This window comes from Maylandia zebra, linkage group LG15, assembly GCF_041146795.1.
Source record: "Maylandia zebra isolate NMK-2024a linkage group LG15, Mzebra_GT3a, whole genome shotgun sequence".
NCBI classification, from domain to species: Eukaryota; Metazoa; Chordata; class Actinopteri; order Cichliformes; family Cichlidae; genus Maylandia; species Maylandia zebra.
Window position 1 is genome coordinate 30,878,634 of NC_135181.1, and position 23,601 is coordinate 30,902,234.

Genomic DNA, 23,601 nt, shown 5'->3' on the forward strand with positions numbered 1-23,601 from the left:
TGTCACCTGTGGTCCAGGGTTGAGGAATATTAAGACAATTTAAGGCCTCCTGTTAATGACTTTGCTTTAAAGAATACCAGAATGAACTTTGCTTTAGGTAGGTGATTTTAAAGCTTGCACAGAATGTAAAAGAATAGCAGAAGAAGTATAATCTCAAAGTAATGTGCTACAAAACTTTGAATGCGTAGGTGTGTAGAACGTTTGTATCCAAAGTGTGTAGTCGTGATAATCCTCCCATGATTGCAAGTACAATAGCCAGATACTCACAGAGTGCATGATATTGTAAAGAGGCTTATGTACTAAACATTAGCATATGGAAGTATGCAGTTGAATAAAGGCTCTAGCCATGGTTTTGGTCAGTAACCCTAGTAATGCCAGTCCCACTATGGTGCTACACATAAACACTAGCGAATCACCATCACTATTAAGATTCATTCACTTCAGACTACTACAAAATCCAATTTAAAGCTGTTCTGCAGCAATGGAGGTTGATGAAGCCTTGAAAGCTGGTTCTACTAATTCCTACAGGTGTTTCAACTTTCCTGGATTGGTTACAACCCCCTCTGTCTGCATAAAAGCATTGTTGGAAGACATTGTGGTACCATAATCTCGTTAGAATCGGTTGAACAGTATTGTACTGCATGAAACACCATCATTGGGCTACTGAATACTGGAAGAAGGTATTATGGACTGGTGAATCAAAATTGGAAATCTTCGATTTTTAATGATCTTTGCAGGCAGGATCTTTGTACGCTTTCAAGTAGGCGAAAGGATGGTTCCACAGTGTGTGGCATCAACTAGCATGTTGAAAAAATGCTAGAAAGAATGCCATGTGTGATCAGCTGTCATACCCGCCAAAGGTGGCTACTTTGATGAGTCACAAGTTTAGAATACATTTTGGTCTATAATTTCACGATTTTTATTCTTTACTCAAATTGCTTATTTAATGTCATTTCAGACTGCAATTAGACATCAAACTCCATCATTTTCAATAAAACACTGGAAAAATTGGGCTGTTCAAAAACTTTTGACCGGAACATTACTTTGAGTGCACAGTGCACAACTGAGTGTAAAGGTGCTATTGGGGGGGGGGGGGGGGGGATTAAAATCTCACTGCTGGGTCCAGACCTCCTCCAAACTGATGTTTATTTACCTACAAAGAAATGAGCAGTCTCCAATTGTTATGGCAGTTTCATTTAAATTAAGAGAGACAGAATATCCAGAGAAAATGACATAAAAGTTATAAATTGCTTTCAGACAATCCAACAGAGGATTCAGGAATGATTTCCCCTGCGGTATCAGTAAAAGAGACCATTAATATCTCTACAAGATTTTATAGCAACACGTTGATTACTTGTAGTTATAGAATATATATAGTTACATTGCGACTAGTTTTTAAAGTTGATAACGATCTGATGACATTCTGGCCTCTCATTGTTGGCAGTACTGGTAGTACAGCACGCAGTAGCAGCAATACGAGTATTATCAGTGTTTCCATATGAAATCTCAAAGGACTGCTGGTTTTAAGAGAATGTAGGTGGAGAGCTAGCTATGAGAGGAGCCTTTATACTCAGTGTAAATAATAATGGAATGTGAACTCAAATAGATGTCAGTCCACATTAGGTGAAGCACGCAGCTTCAGCACCGCATTAAATAAACGGCACAAAGTGAATGTGTCAACTGAGAAGACTTTTAAACATGAAAGTAGGTTTGTTAAGATGTTATGTACAATAGTAGCTTATAACACACACGGTTTAAAGATTTAACCCGTATTTTCATTCAGGTGTGAGTAAGGCTAAGGCTAAGACTATGGAAGTAGGCAGGTTCTGAAGGCTGTGGAGCGACCCAGCATCAAATACTTCCCCTCTGGATCAGTGAAATGGGGGGAAAGGTGTGTTTGAGGAGGGACAGAAGGGTGCTTTGTGGCCTTCCCCAGTCAGGTCAGCTCTCGCAATCTCTCCCTACCCCACCCCATTCCAATCCTCTCCCTCTTCCAGCACCCAGTCTCCCTCCCTCAATCCCACCTTCCTGCTCCCTCGTCACCCCATCTCTCTCCTGGATCTCACACAAACCTTGACCACTTGAGAGATGCTACTGCTTCTCTGCCATTCCCTCCTGCTCATCTTTGCTCAACAGGTAAGAAGAGCACTACCCTTTCACCTTTTTTTCCCTCAGACTGCAGATAAGACAACACTCGATGCCACTCAGAAACTGCTATATATAAATCCAGAGGAAAGCAGTCAGCTGGGATACCTGACTGCAAGTGAATACCAAAACACCCCGTTCAGAATTGACTGTTTGATAGCATTATTTGTATGTAGGCTTTAGTAGTTTACTGGCTTTAGTGTAGGGCTTATTTTAGAAGCGTGAAGTAAGAAAAGATGACAAAATTGGGAAGCCTTTGCAGTTCAAGCTCCCGTGGACTCATTTTCACACCATGAAATGAGCTCATTCAGCAAACCTGGCAGACAGGCTTCAGATTTTTGCCATAACCCTCAGTAACCCTTGGAAGCGCTGAGAGACCAGGGGTATTTGGAGCACAAGTGGTGCCATGGCTGGATTTCATCACAGCAAATACCATCAGGTAAACATGGACATTCAAGGACTGGAATATATTGAAATATCTAAGACATTTTGGCCTCTCACTGCTCTGAGCTCTGTGCAGTGTGTCACTATGTTAGATGTTGAATTTTTTGGCTGTCATGCTTTGTTGAAAGGTTTCTTATAGATTTTTGTTTCTATTTTGAATTTTTGTTTTGTTTTGCACTTAGCAGTGAAAAATACAAAGCAAGAAAGACTGGGAGGAGCCGAGTTCCCCTTAACCAGACTGTCCCTGCACAGTTACAATGACAATGCTAAACTAGAAGTATGATGGGTATTAGACATGTCTAAGCCTCAAACCTGAAAGTGTGTGTGTGTGAGAGAGAGAACAAATTTCAATCTTTTCTGATAATTATTAAAGATGATCAGAAATTAAGTGGCTAAATGTGTTTTAGCTAAAGCTAACACATGGATCTGAGTAAAGCCACTGCAGTTAGGATTTTACTCGTGGTTTTTAGACACAGACAGTAAAGATAGATAGGTTTAAATACCTGAAGTCAACCATCCAAAGCAATGGACACAAGAGAGATGAAGAAGAGAAACCGGCAGGGTGGAGTGGGGTGGGTGGAGACGGGTGTTAAGTGTGATTTGTTACACACTTAATACTTAAAGATAGCAGTGAGAGGGAAAGGCAAGGGTTACAAGACAGCAGGGAGACCTGCTATGATATATGGTTTGGAGATGGTGGCACTGACCAAAAGACATGTGCACCACTCTAAATAAGGGGTACATGCACTCACTGCACCATAAAGTCATATCCTGTTAGCAGCTTTAGAGAAATTTAGAAAACATGTACTTTTTAGAACAAGTATATTCAAATAACTCAAATAACTATTATCCAGCGTAAAACTGCCAAATCAAACATGTGGACCGGCCTGCTGTGGTGTGTGTGTATAAGAGAGAGAACGAAAGACAGAGTGAGATTTTATGTCTGCTCTAGTACAACGTGGCAGTAAGGGACCCCAGGAAAAAAAACGCCCCAGGGCCTATCATGGAGTTACTACTCCTGTGGCAATGAGATCATTTTTCCAGTCCAGGGGAAAAACTAAAAGCACCTTTGAGGCATCATCTGTCTCCTCACTTTCATCTCCCTCAAGCTGGGCTAAAAGATATCTGACACAAAATATTGACCTTGGCTGGTAAAAAGCACTACAGTAAAATGCAAAGGCATCTTGTTCCTTTAGTCTCCCATTAGAGTGTCTGCACTGAACACTAAAGAGTTCTACTTTAACATTTTCCAGAGTAACTAAACCTGGTTGGACAAGGAGGGTCCAGAAAGATGGGTGTGAATGTAGACAGGAAGCAGATAGACGTTACTGGTACATGTAAACATTTTATTATTTGAACTGTCAATTTATTTAAAAAAAGCTACTGGTTCGAGGAGCAGCGTTTTTTACTGTACATTTCCCCTATCATCTCCATCATAATAATAAAATAAAAATAGTACTGCCAATTCAAAAATTTGACTCTTTCTGGCTGTTTTCCCCTCAGTGCTTCAGCAGGGCGCAGAACAATGGGCAGCTGCAAGCTCCTCAGGGTGGACGGGCTACGACAGAGAGACGCCAATTCTGCCAGTGGCCCTGCAAGTGTCGGCAGAGACCTTACTGTGCCCCTGGTGTCAGCTCTGTCCTGGATGGGTGCGGCTGCTGTAAGAGCTGCGCCCGACAAATTGGAGAGCCGTGCAACGAGAGGGACGTGTGCGACCCACACAAGGGCATGTACTGTGACTTCTCCGCAGACAAGCCAAGATACGAGGTTGGAGTGTGTGCATGTGAGTGGACCTGGTCTTTTACTTGATTGCAGGCAGGGTTGCAATAAAGAGTCAAGGGGCCCAACACAGGTTTTAATCAGGCTTCCTTAGTTGCACTGCAGCAGTGACTCATGGTCAAAGCAGCCACTCATTTTACTCGGATCCTTCGTTATTATGTCCCTCCATCTTACCACGTTTGTTTCATCTTCCTCGTGGGGTGATCGTGGCTCAAGAGTTGGTAGTTCGTCTTATAATCGGAAGGTTGCTGGTTCGAGCCCAGCAATGCAATCCATTATTATTATAAACCTTTACAAGCTCGTAAAAAGATTTGTAATAAATATGAATGAATGGGCTGCTGTCAGTGCTTGTATGACCAGTGTGCAGCAGCCTTTCAGATCGGCGCTTCGGCCCACCGGGAATAGGGCCATTGTGCCAGATTACCAGTCCAGCTCTGATTACAGGGGTACATGCTGCTTTACTTCCTACAACTATGGCAGTGTGATGCTGGCTGTTGGCAGGTGGTCAAACATTGTAAAAGTTGGACATGGCTATAGTAACATCACCCACTGGTTTGCGTTTTAGTATTTTGAAGCCTTGACTTTAGCTTCATAGACATGGCCATCTTCATTCTTTGCAGAGCAACTGTAATGGATGGATATACTTTTAGACCACAGGTTAAGTTATAAGCTAATGCTAAGCTGCATCCATAACCGCACAAGTGCAGACTGGATTATTTTTAACTAATGCAGCTGATAAATATAGCTGCACCGTAGCTGCTAATTAATGCTGACAAACCAACAAAATATTTGAATTTTATTATCCAAAAACTAAAGACTTCCTGAGAGAATGGTCTGTAGCACACAACAGCCTATAATAATCATGATCAAACTAACCTCACCTCTCACTTTAAGCTTTAATACAGCTCAAAAGTTTAGTTATTGAAAATTTATGAAGGGAAATATTAGCTACTGAGACCAAAACACCTTTCTGTACCAACTTATAAACATGTTTTTGTTATTTTTTTGGTTTTAAACAGTAGTCTATGGGGCTCGCCTCACTTTTGGATTCAGCGTCAAGAGGATATTTGAGGATTCAGCCCCAGGGGGCTGCTGTCGCAGGGTTACATGTGTTGCAACAGTAACAGAATTATGGATATATTGTGAATGGCATATTTTAAAGCAGTGCAAATCACAATTACTCTACCATGAGCCAAACAACATTTGGAAAGACCATAAAAGTTGTATGTTTAAATTAGTTTTTTTAGTGTTTGCATAAAGCCACACAGTGGCTTCAGAGGAGGCCGCTCTAAACCGGTTCAACGGGAAAGCATTTTAAAAAAAAATATGCAAGTGTGAAGAAGCCTGAAGGGGCTTTTACAAACCTCAGTGGGAAACTTAAACTCCAATCAACAATTCCACCTACGTGAGTCAAAAACCACTGGCAAAAACATGTTTTTACATTCCATGTCATCATTCGAAATGTGCAAATTGCGTGCTAGGCTGGGAATCAATGCCAGCATAAAGGAATATGCCATTTTAAAAAAGCTAATTTGCACCCAAATCTCATATTTTGTATGCTTGTGGGGAAAAAGACACAGTAAAATTCTTGGTTTACAAAAAACCCCCAAACAAACAAAAAAGATATTAATTTGCATTACAGTCTTAAGATCCACCATAATCAGAGTTTGAGATTTGCACCAGCATGTTTCTTCTCATTCCTTCAGACATGATGGCGGTAGGCTGTGACCTGAATGGGGTCCACTATGAGAATGGAGAATCCTTCCAGTCCAGCCCCCTCTACAAGTGTACATGCATCGCTGGAGCCATCGGCTGTACCCCTGCTTTCATCCAGAAGCCTGCTGGTCTCTTAGGCTCTGCACCACTGATCAGCAACACGCCAGCTGGCCTTCGCAGTGGCCAGAGCCCAAACAAGCACCAGCAGGACACTATCTACATGTCAGGTGTGTGTTTAGAGAATGAATTCATGGAGAAGAGCCAGACTGTCTTGCCTGGAATGCTAATTGCTGTTAGGTAGCTGGAAGGGAAGGGGGAGCCTCATTACTCAGTACTGTCAGTGTGAGGTGTGACTGCCTGTGGTTAAACTGTCTGACACATATGATTCCAGTTAGAGGAGGAAAAGGAAGAGAAACAAGTTGGTTTTTATTAAAAGCCATAAAAATGTCACTTTGATGTACGGCAAAGCTTATTTAATTGGCGTGGCATGTAGCTGAACCAGATCTATCACATGATCTATCTGAGTCACATACAGTGATTTGCCACTGTGAAAAAACAAAGCACTTTCCCACCCAGCAAAAACTCATCGTCCCTGTCGTTGAGATTTGGTTGAAACATTTTAATTTTGATTAAAAATGTCAAGAAAAGACACGACAAGCTTACTAAGTGGCGCAAACGAGCATGATGCTATAGTCACAAAAATGCACTAACGAGATGGGAAAGTTCTGAGGGTGATCTAATAACAAAAGAAGCTTTTATTTTGGTGTTTGTGGGTCTGATCTGGTTGTGGTTCGAGAAGTGTTGGTGCTAGTGGACGGCTCCGGTAATAATAATAATAATAATAATATGTAAAGATAGCTACATGTAAAAGAATGCCTGAGTTTGTGTAGTGAGCTGGTATGTTTACAGTGTTTCAGATTCTTTTGTGTTACATTTCTATGCAGATCTTTTAATTTTTTTGTCCTTTTCTATGTAGTAGCAATTTCATATCATAATGAATTCAAAATTGATTAATGGGACTGCTCCCATAAGGCTCTATAGCACCTAATCACAACCAGTATTAGTCAAGTTACTTGAAAATAGTAATTTGTTACTAATTACTGATTACTTCTCCACAAAGTAATCCTGTTACTTTACGGATTACTTATTTTCAAAAGTAATTAGTTACTTTATTATTTACTTTTTAAAAACATGATACATATGTAATAATGCAATAGACCTTTCAGCCAATTCAAATTTTTTTTCCTGCATAATCCATCATATAAAATTGAATCAAATCAAAAAGTCTCTTTTTCAAACTTGTTTTATTAGTTTTAATCTTTTAACTTTATACACATTGCATTAAGCAAAAATTAAATTATATGCAACATTCTCTGAGTTGAAGAAATTTGTTTAACATTTAAACCTATGTTCTGCATATTCCAGCATTTAAAATAAAATAATTTTTGCGTTTACTCTCACTCTTTCAAATAGATGCAAGAAAAACACAGCAAGAAATAAATAATTTGAAGTTTAATTTTTCACTGTAGAAAGAAGTTTTCTTCCCACGTAGAGTGCACGGCGGACGCTAATGTTTATGTCACTTTTTACAGAATCAAACTAGAAGTAATGTCAGTAATTCCAAGCCTTAAACACTGCATGGATGTACTCTCTGCCGCAGATCAACAGTGGATAATATCTCGATATTATCCACTATTGTCATGAGACATTAACAAACAAAATCAGTAACGCAGCATGCTTATGGTATAGTAACAGTAATCCCTTACTTTACTTGTTACTTGAAAAGTAATCAGATTACAGAAATGCATTACTTTTAATAGATTACTGCCCATCTCTGATGGAGACACAGCAGCTTGTTGGAATGATTCTGATCTGTGCTTTGCTTGACACAGTACCCTTTAACTGTAACACTGAAAGGTTACAGGGACCCTCCTTTAGCCTGGAAGAGGAACTGCCTAATCCAGACCACCCACTGGAGTCCCTGCTCCAAGACCTGTGGCCTGGGCATCTCTGTACGTGTCAACAATGATAACAGCAAGTGTGAGATGAGGAAAGACCGCCGCCTGTGCTTGCTGCAACCGTGTGAGAAAAGCGTGCTCAGGAGTGTCAAGGTGGCATCTTTAGCTTTAATCTGTCTGAATCTTTAATATTTTTATTTAATTTTTAAAGTTTTTTTTCTCAAACTCTTAAAAAGAAAGACACCAATTGCTATTCCTACTTCTAGGTGCCAAAGGGAAAGACGTGCCGACCCAAATTCCAGGCAAAGAAAGCAGAGAAGTTGACTCTCTCTGGCTGTACCAGCAACAAGAAGTTTAAGCCCACATACTGCGGTGTGTGTACAGACAAGCGCTGCTGTGTCCCCAACAAGTCACGCATGATCAAGGTCAACTTCACCTGCAAAGGAGGCTCCAACACACAGTGGAAGATGCAGTGGATAACGTCCTGTGTGTGTCAGAGGAAGTGCAACGATCCGGGCGACATGTTTTCTGACCTGCGTTTACTCTAAGGACCCCAAACGTCAGAGACGCAGAGTGGTGCAAGCCCCGCTGTGAGAAACTAAGGACTGAAACACACATACACTTTAATTCTCCCTTAGTAACAGTTTTGCACCTCCAAAAGGACAAAAACAAAACTAATTTTGAGAAAGAAGAACAACAGATCATTAAAAAAACAAAACAAAGTTTTATGGAGCACTCTTCAGGACAGGTATGTGCACTAACAACAAGGAATATGGCCAGTGTACTAGCTTTAACATTACCTCATAACAGAACAATCAGGGAGCTTGGAAAAGCAAATAGAAGCTTTAGAGTAGATTAAACTGATGTTCTCTTTAAGTGCTGTTTGGAACACTTTGACCATGCCATACATTAGATAACGTTGATATGTAAAAGCTTCAGTTCTGTGAGTTTGATTCCCAGATTCACAGCACAGCAGACCTTCATCTGGCGATGGAGAGTCTGGGTGCATCAGGCGTGAGTCTGGCCTTGGTGGCATCCAGATGATGATATTCTTCAATCAGTGAGTTGAGAGAGGCAATGGCCTCTGAGAAGAAGCTCTGTTCCATCCCTTCTACATGCAGGTAGTGGTGTAAGTGAGCCTAAAATGAAAAAAACAAAACATTAAAACTGAGTCTGACTGATGTGTTTGTCAGATTTAGAGGCTGATATGCATTTGCCAATAAGCTTGAAGAATAAACCTGAGATATCATTTCACCTGAAGACAAACTGCTTTGTTTTCTGTGGCTGTACCTGCACCACATATTGAATTAAATAAAAGAAAATACACATTTTGAAATCCATGTATGCCTCTAAACTTAAACCAGTGCAGGTAGACTATATGCCAAGTTATCTTTTGTAGCTACATTTTACAGATGGGTTAAAAGGTTTAGGGTTTAAGCTAGAATTAGGTTTAGGCTAAGAGTAGACCATAGGTTTGTAATAGTAAAATTTAAGTTATTAGATCTGGGAATGCATTACTATCAAAGAATGTCCTCACAAAGACAGCTTGAGACGCACCTTCTTCCTGTAGAGCTTGGTAAAGCGTTCCCTGAGCTCCATGAACGTGGGCTTCACGCAGGTGTTGTTGGCCAGAGCTAACAGGGAATGGGAGTGTCCCACGGGAGGCACTGAACACAGACTCGTCTTCCAGCCTTCCTGGTTCCATGAGACAAAGGGCAGTGATGGTCTCAGTCTAAAGCCAGGAGAGAGGGGAAAATAGCTGTATATGTAATGTTTAACATGTGAGCTTCACATGACAACCAAAAGACTTTGTTTAGTCTCAGTTTACTGTACTTTAAACTGTACTTTATCCTGAAATCAATATGTGAACAGTTCCCTAGCTAGGAGCTATGACTTTAAATCCAGAAACCAAGCACATTTACTTCACTAGCTTTAACAACAATCAAACAACTGGAAATGAAACAGTAAAAAAACCCAAAACAAAACAAACAAAAAAAAAAAAAAACTTCACTTGTCTGCAGATTAGAGGACTACCAACATCTACAAGTATCCTTATAGTTAAGATACTTAGTCCTGTTTGTACATTAAGTATAATATATATATATATATATATATATATATATATATATATATATATATATATATATATATATATGTACTTCCTTCCTCCTCCTACCTCTTTTGCCAACAATTTTAACACAACAGTCACAGTACAAAATGTGTGTGCCAACTGAAAAGGAGTTCTGTGAGAGCAGTGGTTAGAGGAGAATATAGTAAGAGCTTGTGGCTGAATGCAGTAATCATGACTTACTGCTAGTGCTCAATGGGTATACTATGGGAAAAGGTGAGTGTGTGGATCACTGGGTACGTTGGAATGGTTGCATGAAATCGTTACATCTTTTGGTGTAGAATTATATACAGAAATAAAGGATTTTCCTCTGACCTCTCGATGTTCCTGCGGACATCAGAAACCTGCACGTTACCCCTGACCATGAGGGCACAAGCCAGGTACAGGCTGTGCTTTGGGTCAGCTTGTATTAGCTGGTGGTCTTTACTGAAGGCATCGCTGAACATCTGATCCAGTCTAGAGCGCACGGTTGGAAGACAGGAGAAGAAAAGAAATGCTTGTATCAGTTGATCAACTTTACAAGAAATGAATGTGCATCAAATCATGTTAAATATTCCTTTTATAGCTTTTTCTTCCAGCCTCAATGAACCCGATTTTAACTGAACATGCCTTGAAGATTTTTATCAGAAGTTCAAAAAGACTGGGAACCAAGACGGCAGTGTTTGGCATAGAAGAATGTTTGCACCTTTATTTATGTAGGGAAGTCCCAAAGAGCAGGCGAGATATTTTTAAGCAACACCATGCCCTGCATTCATACAGTCACATTTATTTACTGCTGGGAGTTATCCAGTAAAACCACCACTCTTTTTGACCAATAAGCATCTTCATAGGAGGAGAGAAGGTCTCTGTGGCCCACACAAGGCCACTTTTGTGGCAGCTGTTGCTGGGAGGAGGTAGGCAGATTGGTGTTTTTTTTTTTTTTTTTTTTTTAAATCCTACATCTGGAAAGCTAAAATTGAACTTGCCGCTTTTTCACATAATAAAAAGAAAGCTGGGGCTTTGTGGTGTTTTAAACTCTTACGCTTCTGTTTAACTAGGAAGAAAAGTGTTATTCTGAGTTTTTAGTAACTTGGTTATTCAGATCAGGTGAGTTCATTAAAAAAAAAAGCTTTATATTTAATACAAACTCAAGGTCGAATGTAAAGTGTTAAACCTATTTGAACTGGATCTTACTTTAATACTATTTTTCAGTAATGATCAGCAGAATTTCTCAACTATTAATCATTAAGTACTGGATTATTATTTAAACCATTCACAACTCTTAGCTACGCCTCTATTTTCCAGCTGTTTCCCCACTTCTGCATCACTGCTTATATTAACAGAAGTGTTAAAAGGTGTTTGCCTCCTTCCTGATTTTGTATTTCTTGTATGTTTGTCACAATTAAATATCCATCAAACAAATGTAAATATTAGACAATATATGTTTATTATTTGGCAGTTTAATTCTACATCTGATCTATTACTTTTACCTAACTGATAACTTTTCTGCTCAAACTTGAGGCATTCGGTTCTTTACTTTTCCAATTTTTTTGTGACCAGACAAGCTAATCTGTCACTTGGACACTAACCTGTGGGGTGTTTGTACTTTGGGTTGAAAATCATAGACTAACCAGGTCATTCATAGAATCATTTTAAAAAGAAAGCTTTTATAGGAGATAATTAATTGATCATGAGCAAGTTTCACTTTTTTCACTCTACCACTGTAAAAGCAGACATTTGGGCAGTTTGCCACTCATTGGTAAACTGAAGCATTTAGGAGTGTGTAAAGAACACCACAATTCTTCCCAAGGTCACACCATGCAATGCTCAGAGGAAATCCAAAAGACCCAAGAGCTACAACTGAGATTCTACAGGCCTCTGTTACCTGGTAAATGTTAAAGGTCATGACAGTACAATTACAAAAAAAAAAGACTAACCAAGTATGGCTTATTTGGATAAAACCACTGAAATGGAAATTGCATAGAAATTATGAAAACCAAAATGTTGAAATATATTCTATTTTTTGACTTTGCATAATATTGCAAACTCTATGAATAAAAAAAATAACAACAAAAAAATCCATTATTTATTCAATTAAATATCCTGAATTCAAAAATTTAGTAGCATAACATAATTTCAATTAAGTACAAAGAATACAATAGGCAATTACCACCGAATATGCACAAGGTGTGGATATGAATGAAGGATGAACACAAAACCAATGATGTTATTGTGTATTTCTTACAGGAGTTTGGAACTATTGTCCTGACAAAACTGAAATGTGCAGCACACTGAAACCATTTAAAAATGTCATGTTTAGTGTTCATCTGAATTTGGGGCAAACGGTCAATCATTTCTCTCTGTTTTCATAGTGATTTTGTGTTTAAACCAGATGTTAAGGATGTGGTTGTGTTCCTTATGTCTAGAATGGTGTCAGGGACAGGAGTTATGTAAGCTGCAAGCTTCAGCCTATACTCTTTCACATGATTCATATCAGGAAAATATTTGAATCTAAATTATGCCACTAACCATATCAGCCACCCCATCTGTAGGAAATCGTGAGTCAGTCCTGCTTGACTGGTGCTGTTTCATCATCATGTTACAAATGACAGTTTAAGTTACGGTGTAAACCAACCGAAACCACTTCTAAATGGTCAAGTCATCAATGGAGGGGTTCATGTGAGGAGGAGCTCTGCAGGACACACAACAACTGTCAGGTAAAAATAACTGCACCGATGGGCACAAGGCTTACCTCCTTGTGGGCACATTAATATCTGCTAATGTGTAGAGGGGTGTGAGACTGGGCACCAGGTAGTGTAAACGAGGAAAGGGCACCAGGTTCATCGTAATCTCATTCAGATCCATGTTGAGGGAGCCCTCAAACCGGGCTGAGCTGCAAATAAAAAAGTTATAATGACATGCTCAATTTGACTGCATAATAACGTTAAGTTCCACTAATTAGGGATAACTAAAAGAAGCAAATCTAGAATATCTTCTTGATACATAGCACTGTGCAAAAGATCAAAATACTTTTATTCATAAATAACTTCCTAAGTTGACTTGTGTGACAGCACCAAATCTCCAGGTTGACTCTCAAGCCCTTGCAGGACTCTCACAGAAGCTTTTAATGATAAGATAGCATCACGCGATAAACACCTGAAATGCTTTGACATCTCTGGTTAGTGTCTTATGCTCCAACTTTGGCTGACTCAAAGGGCCAAAATTAAAACAGACAGGAGACTGCAGATGAAAGCCCAAACTGGCTTTACTGACTGTTATTATGAAGAGAATGGATACTAATGCATTTATTATGGCAATCTTATGGACTAGAAAAAATGGTCAAAAGGGTGTTAATGTTTTTCCTTAGCACACGGGCTTCTACTGTATATGAGCAAACAGTAATACTATACCTGGTAATATTGAGCAACAGGTTAGCCACAATGTTATTCATAGCATCAAAGGGTTTTTCTGCCCCACTGAGGCCTTCCTGTCCAGAGGTGACTGCGCTGTTTCTCTTGATATTTAAACCAGGCTTTGTACCATGGGACATAACTTTAATCTTGTTCACAATGTCAACCAATGACTGGAAGGGGAGAAATGAGGGAAAAGAAGAAATCACATTCAGTTTGACAGTTTTCATTTATGTGCGTTGCACAGACATTTGCAGGGAGAGAGGGGAGGCATTTCTGAATCCACAAACCTGGTTTTCCACTAGCAGGACACAATCAGCGTGCTCTGTGAGCTTGTTCATGGCAAGGACACTGTTGTATGGTGAGGTGATTACGTCATCTTCCCCAGATGGATAGATGGAGGTGACAACGCGACACACCTCAGGGAACTCCTCCTCCAGCAAGCTGAGCACTCTGGTTCCCAGGCCAGAGCCAGTACCTTAAATCCATAGTCAGTAACTAATTAATTATCAGCTGTCTACAGAAAAATCCTTAATTTACTGACATGACAATTGAAATCTTATTTCTACACTGCTTGAAAAATTAAGGTAACACTTTGACGTATAACAGTAGAGCTGCAATCCCTGGTAATCCCTGAGTCAGATCGTGGACACTGAAGATGAAGGGACCGATCAAGCTGGAGGAGACCTATCGGGTTTGGTTAGCCTGTGGGACCTCAGAGGCAGCTGATTGGTACTGGCAGGCCAAGCAGAATATAGCTTGGGCAGTGGGTGAAGCAAAAGCTTAGGTTGTGGGAGGAGTCCAGTGAAGCCTTGGACAAAGACTTTCGGTCTGCCTCGAAGTGTTTCTGGAGAATCGTCAGGAAAGCAGTGCTCTACTCTGCGGGTGTAGTACTGCGGACTTCAACTGAGTATATAGTCAGGCAGTGGAAGGAATACTTTAAAGACCCACTTAACCCCACTGGCATGCCTTCTATAGAGGAGGCAAGTCTGGGGACAAGGTCACTGAGGTAGTTAAACAACTATCGGTGGCAGAGTCCTTGGACTAGATGATGTTGATAAAATTCCTGAAGGCTCAGGAATGTCATAATCATCATGTTGCGGGGATATCTACTTAACACACCTCTGCATGGAGATTGAGGTAATGCAACTGGACTGGCAGTCTGCAGTGGTGTTTCCCATATTCAAGAAGGGGGAGCAGAAGGTGTGCTCCAACTATAGGGGGATTGCACTCCTCAGCCTCCCCAGGAGGGTCTAGGTTTTGAGCAAACGGCCTCAGAATTTGATCTCTGCATTTTGCAAAATGGTCCTGTTGCTTCATCAGGGAATGGCCTCCAGCTTAGAAATGTGGACGAGGCCCCTGGGGTAGACCCAGGAGACACTAGAGAGATTATATCTGTTGGCTGGTCTGAATAAGCTGGAGTACGTGGCTGCAGAGTGGGAGGTCTGGGTTTGTCTGCTGCACCCCCTTAACCCAGTCACAGATAAGACAAATAAAATGGATGGATGAATATTTGAATATATTATTTCAATAAGTTTTTTCTCTAAATTCTAGTTTCTATTTTATTTCAGCTAACTACTCTTACAGCCTTCACACAGGTCTAAAAGTAAAGAAGTGACGTGCGTGACAACAAAGATACAAAAATTAAGTAAGTGAAATGAAATCATGCACAAATGTATTCTTATTGGCTTTATTCATTTTTTTTGTCACTACAAATCTAACATGAATTAATTGAAGTAAAGCTTGGAGTACTGGACTGTGAAGCATGAATGAAAGGATGCCCTTGAATCAGAGCCTTACCTCCTCCCATAGAGTGAATGAGAAAGAAGCACTGCAGACAGTCACATTGCTCTGCTGCCTTCCTGAGCTTATCCACTATCTTCTCCCTGTAGGCCGAGCCGTACGTCATGTTTCCAACTGCCCTGAATGACAAGCACAAAACGATACCTTGGTTTTTCCCCCCTAATCATAAGATAATGCCAAAAATTGAACATTAATGATAAGTATAATTTTTAATGCTCAGGACAGATTTCATATTACTTTCATCTTTTATGATGATCACTATGTCAGATTAAGCAATTATATTGAGTGATCAACATGACAGACTGCCCGTTGCTCCCACAGCATGCATGATGTGTTAGGAAGTTGTCAGTAGCTAGTGTGTTCATGGAAAGGAAAAGTAACAGACAAAAGCAACTGAAGGGGCTGTCAGGATGTCCTGGAGCATCCCATGTTGCTCTTGTGTTTTTTTCATTACGACAAACTATGCAAGATAAAAGAGTCAAAGTTCAACTCTCCCTACGTTATACGTGTTGTAGGACATATAAAAGAGTTTAGTGCAAAAGTCATTCATGGTAAAAACAATATTGGAATTTTAAACATAGGGTATAATTATGTGGGCCAATAAAAAGATTGCCGTGCAGTGTAAAGGCTTTCTCGCCTCTAAGCAACAAACTGTGGGAATCAGACTGACAGTCTCAAATTGTTGTGGCATGCCAAGTACAGGATTTACCACAGGCGTCATGGATTGACTACATAATCCATTGGTGGTTCATTCACAGGCAATGCTACACTGTAAACAAGTTGCACTTTTTTGTGCAGACAGAAAATAAGCCACCGGCAGCTGAGAAAAATTTACAGGAGATAAAGATTATTTGAAGAAATTAAAAGCGTGTGCTAATATAACTCTGTGTCAAGTAGACTTCCTGTTAACATCCCATAACATTCCATAGCATCTGATATCACTGTGGGCCTTCTGCTTGACCATTTCCAATCTGTGAATCTGTGAAATCTTAGAGTCATATATTAAATACTTTACAAGAGATATATACTTTTTTGAAAAATATAGACTATTGGCTCATTAACATATGAAAAAAAAATTGTAAGAGGTCCTGTAAAGTCCCACATTGGAGCACACACTAGATAAAAAGATAGTACATAGTTGTATTTCACAATAATGCATGGAGACCTGGTCTACCTACAATTTCAGGTAGGTAGACCAGGGAAACCATACAGAGAAACTACTCACATCAGGCTGATCTTTTCCCTAAATTATACTCTGCACAATTGAGAATGTGAAAACTGAAAAAACAACAGTTAAGCCACCCGTGTTCCTCTTTCAGATTATACAAAATTCAACATATAGTGGATTATTAAGAAAACATGTTTAATTCTTTCAGACAATTACCAAAAAATACTTTCTTTGCAATCTCTTCAAAGACTATTCCCTGAATACCACTAGAACTGCATATAGTGTAACAGCACGTGAGCTGTAACACAACTCCAGCAGGATTTAAATTATGTTGTGCAACAGTTGGTAAAGTCCACGTGAGCTCGGTGGCATCCTGGGGCTTGTCTGTCTCTTACCAGTTGTTGCCTGAACCTGACACGTCTGTGAGTAGTTGCGTGCTATCAAACACTTCTCTTAACGGGCCCTGCAGGATCTGGTTGACCACACCCTCTTCCATGTCCACCAGGACCGCCTGTGGATTCAAATATGTGAAAATGAGGCCCGCTCATACATTTCAATGCTATCATATACTGAGCACATTCCTTTTACCCCAGTCATTTCATAATTCACCCAATGAATGCTGAACCTTTCAGTAAGCTCGACTCCAAAATAAAATGTGAAAAGAATACGCATCATCAATCAGTCTTAAGCTTATTATTATCCATGTTAAAGCCGTTTATCATTTTTCTTTGGGCCAAAGTTAACCCCAAAGGGTGAAATTTGAGATGTGGCAGCCCTTTTCTCATTTCTAGTAGAAGGCTTATTTAATGGAAACAGAAAGACGTGGCACCTCTGGCACAGCAAAAGCTACAGCCAAACTCAATGACTGAGAGAATCAGATATGGAATTAATTTGCATTTGATACAGTTGACCAAGAGATGTTCACAAAGAATTTACCTTCAGTATCAGTCCATACTAGCAACATTCAAAGCCTTATGCTTTGCATGTAAAAGACACTTGACTATGCCTGCACTGCTATTGTGAATGTTTCATAGGTTAAAATGTTTGCACACATAGGCTAACATCTATTTTTATTATTACCAACTCTGAAATTTCTGAAGTTCTAACTTCTTATTTGCTTAATTTTTATCCAGTTTTGACACAATAACTAAAAATTAGGGACTCGAGAGTCCTTCTAGAACTTACCCTGGCCTTCAGGTGTTGGATTCTCCCACCAACAGCAAATGCAGCCCCGTCACTTTTCCTGGAAAAGGACAGTCAGTGATTTAAAAAAAAAGGGTAAAAAAAAAAAAAAAAAAGCAATACATTTGGAAAACTTATACGTCAATGAACAACTGGAGGAAAGCAGGTTTAACATACCTGGAATCCACATTTCGGAAAAAGCTATTGAGGGCTTCATCGTACAATCCCCTCTGAGGATGAAGGAAAAAAAAAAAGATTTAGGAGCTGTGAGAGTCATGTCTGTTTCTTACAGGACAAAACAGGGCACACAGAAAACAGACATCCCTTAGAACAAAGGTTTAGTGAGAAAACATAATGACTTCCCTGATTATCATAGATAAGATGTTAAAAAATTTACTGAAAGTTTTTCTTGGTCACTTAAATCTACAGTGCTGTGAACAAGTATTTGAACTCTTCCTGATTTTGCTTTGTTTTTGTTTATACCAGCTGCATCTACATTTTTCATTCACTTAAACATAAGATTATAGTAGACTAGGCCTGGGTATCTGGTGAAATGGTGAATCAGTAGTTTCTACATAGTTGATGCATTTTACCTAAACCCTAAGAATTACTGCACATATCACTGGAACACTTTCAGTTTTACCATGATAAAATTCATGTGAAATCAGGATTTCATTTTTGGAAATTAAATTAAATTGTTTCTAGTGCTTAAGACCAACATCCCTAAAGCTTATGAACTACAGAAGGCAGCTAACATTTAAACTGGAAACCAAAATGATTACAACTTGGATAAAGCTGAGGTAAATATCTCTCTGTCACACTAAAGAAATGAGTTATTAACTACCCAGCTGAAATACAGCGCTGAAAAATGAGGTTTTCTAATCATTAAAAAAAAAAAGAGAAGCATTCTCTGAATCACTTAGGGCGTGTCTGCTGAGGCGTCAACTGACAGCTCTCACATCATCTCAAACAGACTGCACAAAGCAGACAAACAGAGCTGGAATTGATTTAACGCAACAACACAAGTCAGAGAAGAAAATTACAATGTGTATTATACAATAGTGTTTGACACTTATCTGTTTTTCTGTCACAGTCAGTTTGGAATGCAATTTAAAAATGACATGACAATGTGGCTGGAAAGTCTGGTAATTATAAATTTACACCAAGATGAGAAACAAATAACACCCACACTGATTATTAAAGCAAAATACCCCACTATACATTATAATTCCTCAACATAGATACATTCGAGCTGGCCCCAGTGTTTTCTGGCATTTTCAACTCCTCACTGCAGGCATGTCATGTGCCTGCCTGCTTCAAGTCCTCCACCATAATCCCTGTCCCCAAGAAACCTAGGATCACTGGACTAAATGACTACAGACCCGTGGCTCTGACATCTGTGGTCATGAAGTCTTTTGAGCGCCTAGTTCTCTCCCATCTCAGGACCCTCACGGCCCCCCTCCTGGACCCCCTGCAGTTTGCATATAGAGCCAACAGGTCTGTAGACGACGCCATCAACATGGCCCTACACTTCATCCTGCAGCATCTGGACTCCCCAGGAACCTACGCCAGGATCCTGTTTGTGGACTTCAGCTCTGCCTTCAACACCATCCTTCCAGACCATCTCCGAGACAAGCTTTCCCAGATGAATGTGCCTGATCCCATCTGCCGGTGGATCACTGACTTCCTGACGGACAGGAAGCAGCATGTGAGGCTGGGAAAGAATGTCTCGGACTCCCGGACCATCAGCACCGGCTCCCCTCAGGGCTGTGTTCTTTCTCCTCTGCTCTTCTCCCTGTACACCAACTGCTGCACCTCCACCCACCAGTCTGTCAAGCTAATCAAGTTTGCAGATGACACCACCGTTATTGGGCTCATCTCGGACGGGGATGAGTCTGCCTACAGGAGGGAGGTTGAACGTCTGGTGTCCTGGTGCAGCCACAACAACCTGGTGCTGAATGCCCAGAAGACAGTGGAGATTATTGTGGACTTCAGGAAGCACACAGCCCCACTCCCCCCCATCATCCTGACTGACACCCCCATCACCTCTGTGGACTCATTCCGCTTCCTGGGTACCACCATCACCCAGGACCTGAAGTGGGAGCCCACCATCACCTCCGTCATCAAGAAAGCCCAGCAGAGGATGTACTTCCTGAGGCAGCTGAAGAAATTCAACCTGCCAACACGGACGATGATGCAGTTCTACACTGCAATCATCGAGTCCATCCTCACCTCCTCCATCACCGTGTGGTACGCTGGAGCCACTATCAGGGACAAACAGAGACTGCAGCGTGTTGTGCGCTCTGCTGAGAAGGTGATTGGCTGCAGACTCCCATCTCTGCAGGACCTGTACACCTCCAGGACATTGCGGCGTGCAGCTCGGATCTCAGCTGACCCTTCTCACCCTGGACACAGTCTGTTTGACCTGCTCCCCTCAGGCAGGAGGCTCCGGTCCATTCGCACCAGAACCTCTCGCCATAAGAACAGTTTCTTCCCCTCTGCTGTTGGACACATGAACAATAACCATATGACTGTTCCCACCACTAACACATGACCCTACGCTGTGTCACTGCATCATTCCATGTTTGGCACTGATCACCACCTGCACTCATGTATATATCTTTCTACGTAGCACTCTTAATTCTTATTCTCATGTATATATGTCATGTATATCTCATGCACATATCTTTCTACGTAGCACTTTTAATTCTTATCCCTACTTTTATTTTTTCATGTCTATTTAAGTGCTATTTATGACACTATGTTTGCACTGAAGCACCGCAGCAATTTCCTAATGTTGTAAACCTGCTCAACATTTGGCAATAAACTGATTCTGATTCAAGCACATAATCAACACTTACTGTGGACTAAGTTACTAGAGGTGGGAATCACCATACATCCCACGATACGATCTTATCAAAATACTTAACGCACGATACGATATTATTGCAATTTTTTAAAATATTTTGCGATATTCAGATTCTGTACATAAAGGTAAACTTTATCAATATTCATTTTATCTAATATCAAAGTCTCACACTCAGTCTTTCTCTCATTTCAGTCAGTTTTATTGTTGACAAACTGAACGGTTTGTATTACAGTCTAGTCCAACTTAACTGAATGCAACCATCTGGTACAATTATAGCTATTCTGAACTATGCAATTTATGAAAACTATGCAGCCCATTCAGCAACTGAAGAACTTGAAAGTAAATTAAAACAAAACATTTTACATTAAATAAAAAAGTTTTAAACTTAATTAAAATAAAACATGTCTTAAATTAAAATAAGTAAACTGTCATGTTTATTGCTGCCAAAAAAACAAGTTAAACACATTTGGACAGTGAAGGAATGTCAGGATTCTTGCTCAGAAAAAGGATCAACATGCTCTGAAGTCAGAGTTCCAGTCCACAAACTTTTTTGGTAACAAAATATCGATTTCTGCTGTCCCTGTATCGATACATTATTAGCAAACAAAATATCACGATACTACATAGTATCGATTTCCCCCCCCCACCCCTATAAGTTACCAACTAAAGATAAGCAAACACAAAATCTTTCACTCTGCAATGACAAGTATAACAGAAAATGGTGGCGAGACAGGGAGGAGACAGTTGGTTTGGGTCTGTTCACTACTAACAGCTGGTGAGTCCCAATTTATACAGTGTAAAATAATTAGAATAATGCTAATAGAAATGTACATTTGCTGATAATAGTCAGACATAACATTATGACCACCTGCCTAATATTGTCTCAGTCCCATTTTTGCTTCCAAAACAAACCTTACCCATCGAGGCATTGACTCCACTAGCCCCCTGAAGGTTTGCTGTGGTATCGGCACCAAGATGTTAGCAACAGATCCTTTAAGTCCTGTAAGAGGTGGGGCCTCCAGTGGATTGGACTTATTTGTCCAGCACATCCCACAGATGATCGACTAGATTGATATCTGGAGAATTTGGAGGGGTAAAAAAATGCCTCAAAGTCATTGTTGTGCTCCTCAAACCATTCTTGAAGTTTTGCTTTGTGACAGGGTGCATTATCCTGCTGACAGAGGCCACAACCATCATGGAGTACTGTTTCCATGAAAGGGTGTACATGGTCTGCAACAATGCTTGGGTAGGTGCTACATGTTAAAGTAACATCCATATGTATGGCAGGACTCAAGGTTCCCAAGCAGAAGATTGCACAAAGCATCCCACCGCCTCCACCAGCTCACCTTCTCATAGTGCATCCTGGTGTTATGTGTTCCCCCACTAGGTGATGCACATGCACCCACACCTCAACCAGTTGTCTAGCCATCACAATTTGGCCCTTTTCAACCTCTCAAATCCTTATTAAATTAAGGAAAGCCTCCAAGCCCCCCCTTAACACATGGACAAACATCACAGACTGAGGAAAGCAGACAGTTTTCCCACCTTGGTTGTTGGAGGTGCATGTGCCAGAGGTTAATGACACTTTTGCTGTAGTTTAAGAAATGCTAACAGTTGAAGGTGTTTGTTGCTCCCAGCTTTTTGAATGAGTTTCTCCTCTGAGTTGATTAAATATGCTCAACTTTAAAGGTTTTCCTACACTAACTAAAGTTACTTGTACTTGAATTACATTTTGCTATTTTGTACTTTTACTACAATGCCTTGACATGATCCCAAAGGTGCTCTACTGGATTGAGGGATGGTGGCTCTGGTAGCCATTTGAGTACAGTAACCCCCTTTCGTGTTCAAGAAACCAGCTTGAGATGATCTGAGCTCTGTAACGTATTGTCTTATCCAGCTCAAAAGCACAGGTGTAATTATAAAAACGTTAAAAGCGGCTGTGTTTCACCCAGAGATGCTGTGTCTACGGGTTTTTGGTTGTATAGTCTGGGTCACCAGAACATTAGAAAGACAAACATGTGCTTTTCCTGTCGTAACAAGTCAGACTTCATTATTATTCGTCGGATACCTTCGTTGTGCTGTGCTGTGCTGTGTATGTAATTGCACTTACTTTATTGACATGGGCATGCTCTCGCAAAGCAAGATCCCAAAACCTGCAGCCAACCTGGTTGCCGCACTGTCCAACTGCAGAACGGAATTTCAGTTTAACTTAAAAAACACAATTAGTAGTAATACAGATTTCATTTGTTAAAGGTATGTAGCTACGTCACATAAAACGGAACTACTTGACATAAACACCGACCTGGGGGCTAAGCTAGCCTCCTACCTGTCATTTACCGCGCTGAGTTTCACTCACCTTGGACCACAACGGACTGTGTCATGTCAACAACACCCCATACACGTTGTAAAAGTGAAAAGCTAATCCATAATGACTGTTCCGTTTATGTTATCCATCAATAAGATCTTCACAAGACTTTTGAACACCTCTTCTTCCTCGCGCCTTAGCTATGTTTGGTCGAGCATTGATGACGTCATTTCCATGGAAACGGAACGTACGTTTCAGCCACTGACCCCCCCACTCCCCAAAAAAGTGTGTGTGACGAACAAAAACAAACAATAAAGACATTTTTAAAAAGAAAAAACAGGAGGTTTGTAGTAATATAATATAGCAGTTTTGTAGAAACCACACATTAAATGATTAAAATCTCTTCTGTAGTTTAACTCCCATTAATAAAGTTAAAATAAAGGATGGTATGAGATACTGGTTTTTAAAAGCAGAATAAAAGCATTTAAGACTGTAAACTATATTTTGTCAGTGATGTTACATTATGGTTGAATTTTGTGTCTCAGCGTGGGTGCCAAATTAAGGTAGGTATATGTTTTTCCAAAATTAAAACAATTAGAAAACGAAGAGTTTTCAACCAGTTTTCCAGTGTTTTGCCTTGGTATTTATTGCTTGTCTGTGATTAGGCTTCCCAGTTATTTCACCTTCTGTCTTAACTGTCGTGAAATATTTTACC

The 23,601-nt window shown here is 40.2% G+C and overlaps 3 protein-coding genes across 5 annotated transcripts in view; 1 reads left to right on the forward strand and 2 right to left on the reverse strand.

Moving 5' to 3' along the window:
• si:dkey-119m7.4 (solute carrier family 22 member 6) overlaps positions 1 to 6,128 on the reverse strand; it is a 35,189-nt gene extending 29,061 nt beyond the window's left edge. The window contains exon 1 of the mRNA XM_076874288.1: positions 6,009 to 6,128. Within this exon, the coding sequence (XP_076730403.1) occupies positions 6,009 to 6,026 (18 nt within the window). The 5' untranslated portion in view covers positions 6,027 to 6,128. The remainder of the gene's footprint in view (positions 1 to 6,008) is intronic.
• ccn6 (cellular communication network factor 6) lies at positions 1,999 to 8,590 on the forward strand. Its single transcript, XM_004566222.5, has 5 exons — positions 1,999 to 2,136; positions 4,093 to 4,372; positions 6,075 to 6,311; positions 8,002 to 8,195; positions 8,309 to 8,590. The coding sequence occupies exons 1-5, from the start codon at positions 2,089 to 2,091 to the stop codon at positions 8,588 to 8,590; spliced, it is 1,041 nt and encodes a 346-aa protein (XP_004566279.1). The 5' UTR covers positions 1,999 to 2,088.
• A 58-nt stretch (positions 8,591 to 8,648) lies between these two features.
• tube1 (tubulin, epsilon 1) lies at positions 8,649 to 23,119 on the reverse strand. Of its 3 annotated transcripts, XM_004566223.3 has the most exons (12): positions 22,938 to 23,119; positions 22,692 to 22,765; positions 17,890 to 17,942; positions 17,716 to 17,773; positions 16,926 to 17,041; positions 15,360 to 15,481; positions 13,850 to 14,037; positions 13,560 to 13,732; positions 12,902 to 13,042; positions 10,486 to 10,626; positions 9,600 to 9,774; positions 8,649 to 9,181 (listed from the first exon to the last, which is right to left on the reverse strand). In XM_004566223.3, the coding sequence occupies exons 1-12, from the start codon at positions 22,960 to 22,962 to the stop codon at positions 9,023 to 9,025; spliced, it is 1,425 nt and encodes a 474-aa protein (XP_004566280.1). In that variant the 5' UTR covers positions 22,963 to 23,119; the 3' UTR covers positions 8,649 to 9,022. The 3 variants fall into 3 exon arrangements, with proteins under 3 accessions (XP_004566280.1, XP_004566281.1, XP_076730404.1); XM_004566224.3 differs by lacking the exon at positions 22,692 to 22,765 and having other exon boundaries at positions 22,938 to 23,111; XM_076874289.1 differs by lacking the exons at positions 22,692 to 22,765; positions 22,938 to 23,119 and adding an exon at positions 21,499 to 21,667.
• Between the last annotated feature and the right edge of the window lie 482 nt (positions 23,120 to 23,601).

Bases quoted from the DNA above. Each gene is read 5' to 3' on its own strand.
- ccn6 (XM_004566222.5), top strand. From the start codon at position 2,089: ATGCTACTGCTTCTCTGCCATTCCCTCCTGCTCATCTTTGCTCAACAG. The intron at 2,137-4,092 runs GTAAGAAGAGCA...TTTTCCCCTCAG, and splicing joins TGCTCATCTTTGCTCAACAG to TGCTTCAGCAGGGCGCAGAA. The intron at 6,312-8,001 runs GTGTGTGTTTAG...TAACACTGAAAG, and splicing joins GGACACTATCTACATGTCAG to GTTACAGGGACCCTCCTTTA.
- tube1 (XM_076874289.1), bottom strand. From the start codon at position 21,630: ATGTGCTGGACAAATAAGTCCAATCCACTGGAGGCCCCACCTCTTACA. The intron at 17,774-17,889 runs GTATGTTAAACC...GTCCTTTTCCAG, and splicing joins TTCCGAAATGTGGATTCCAG to GAAAAGTGACGGGGCTGCAT. The intron at 17,042-17,715 runs GTAAGTTCTAGA...TTGAATCCACAG, and splicing joins TCCAACACCTGAAGGCCAGG to GCGGTCCTGGTGGACATGGA.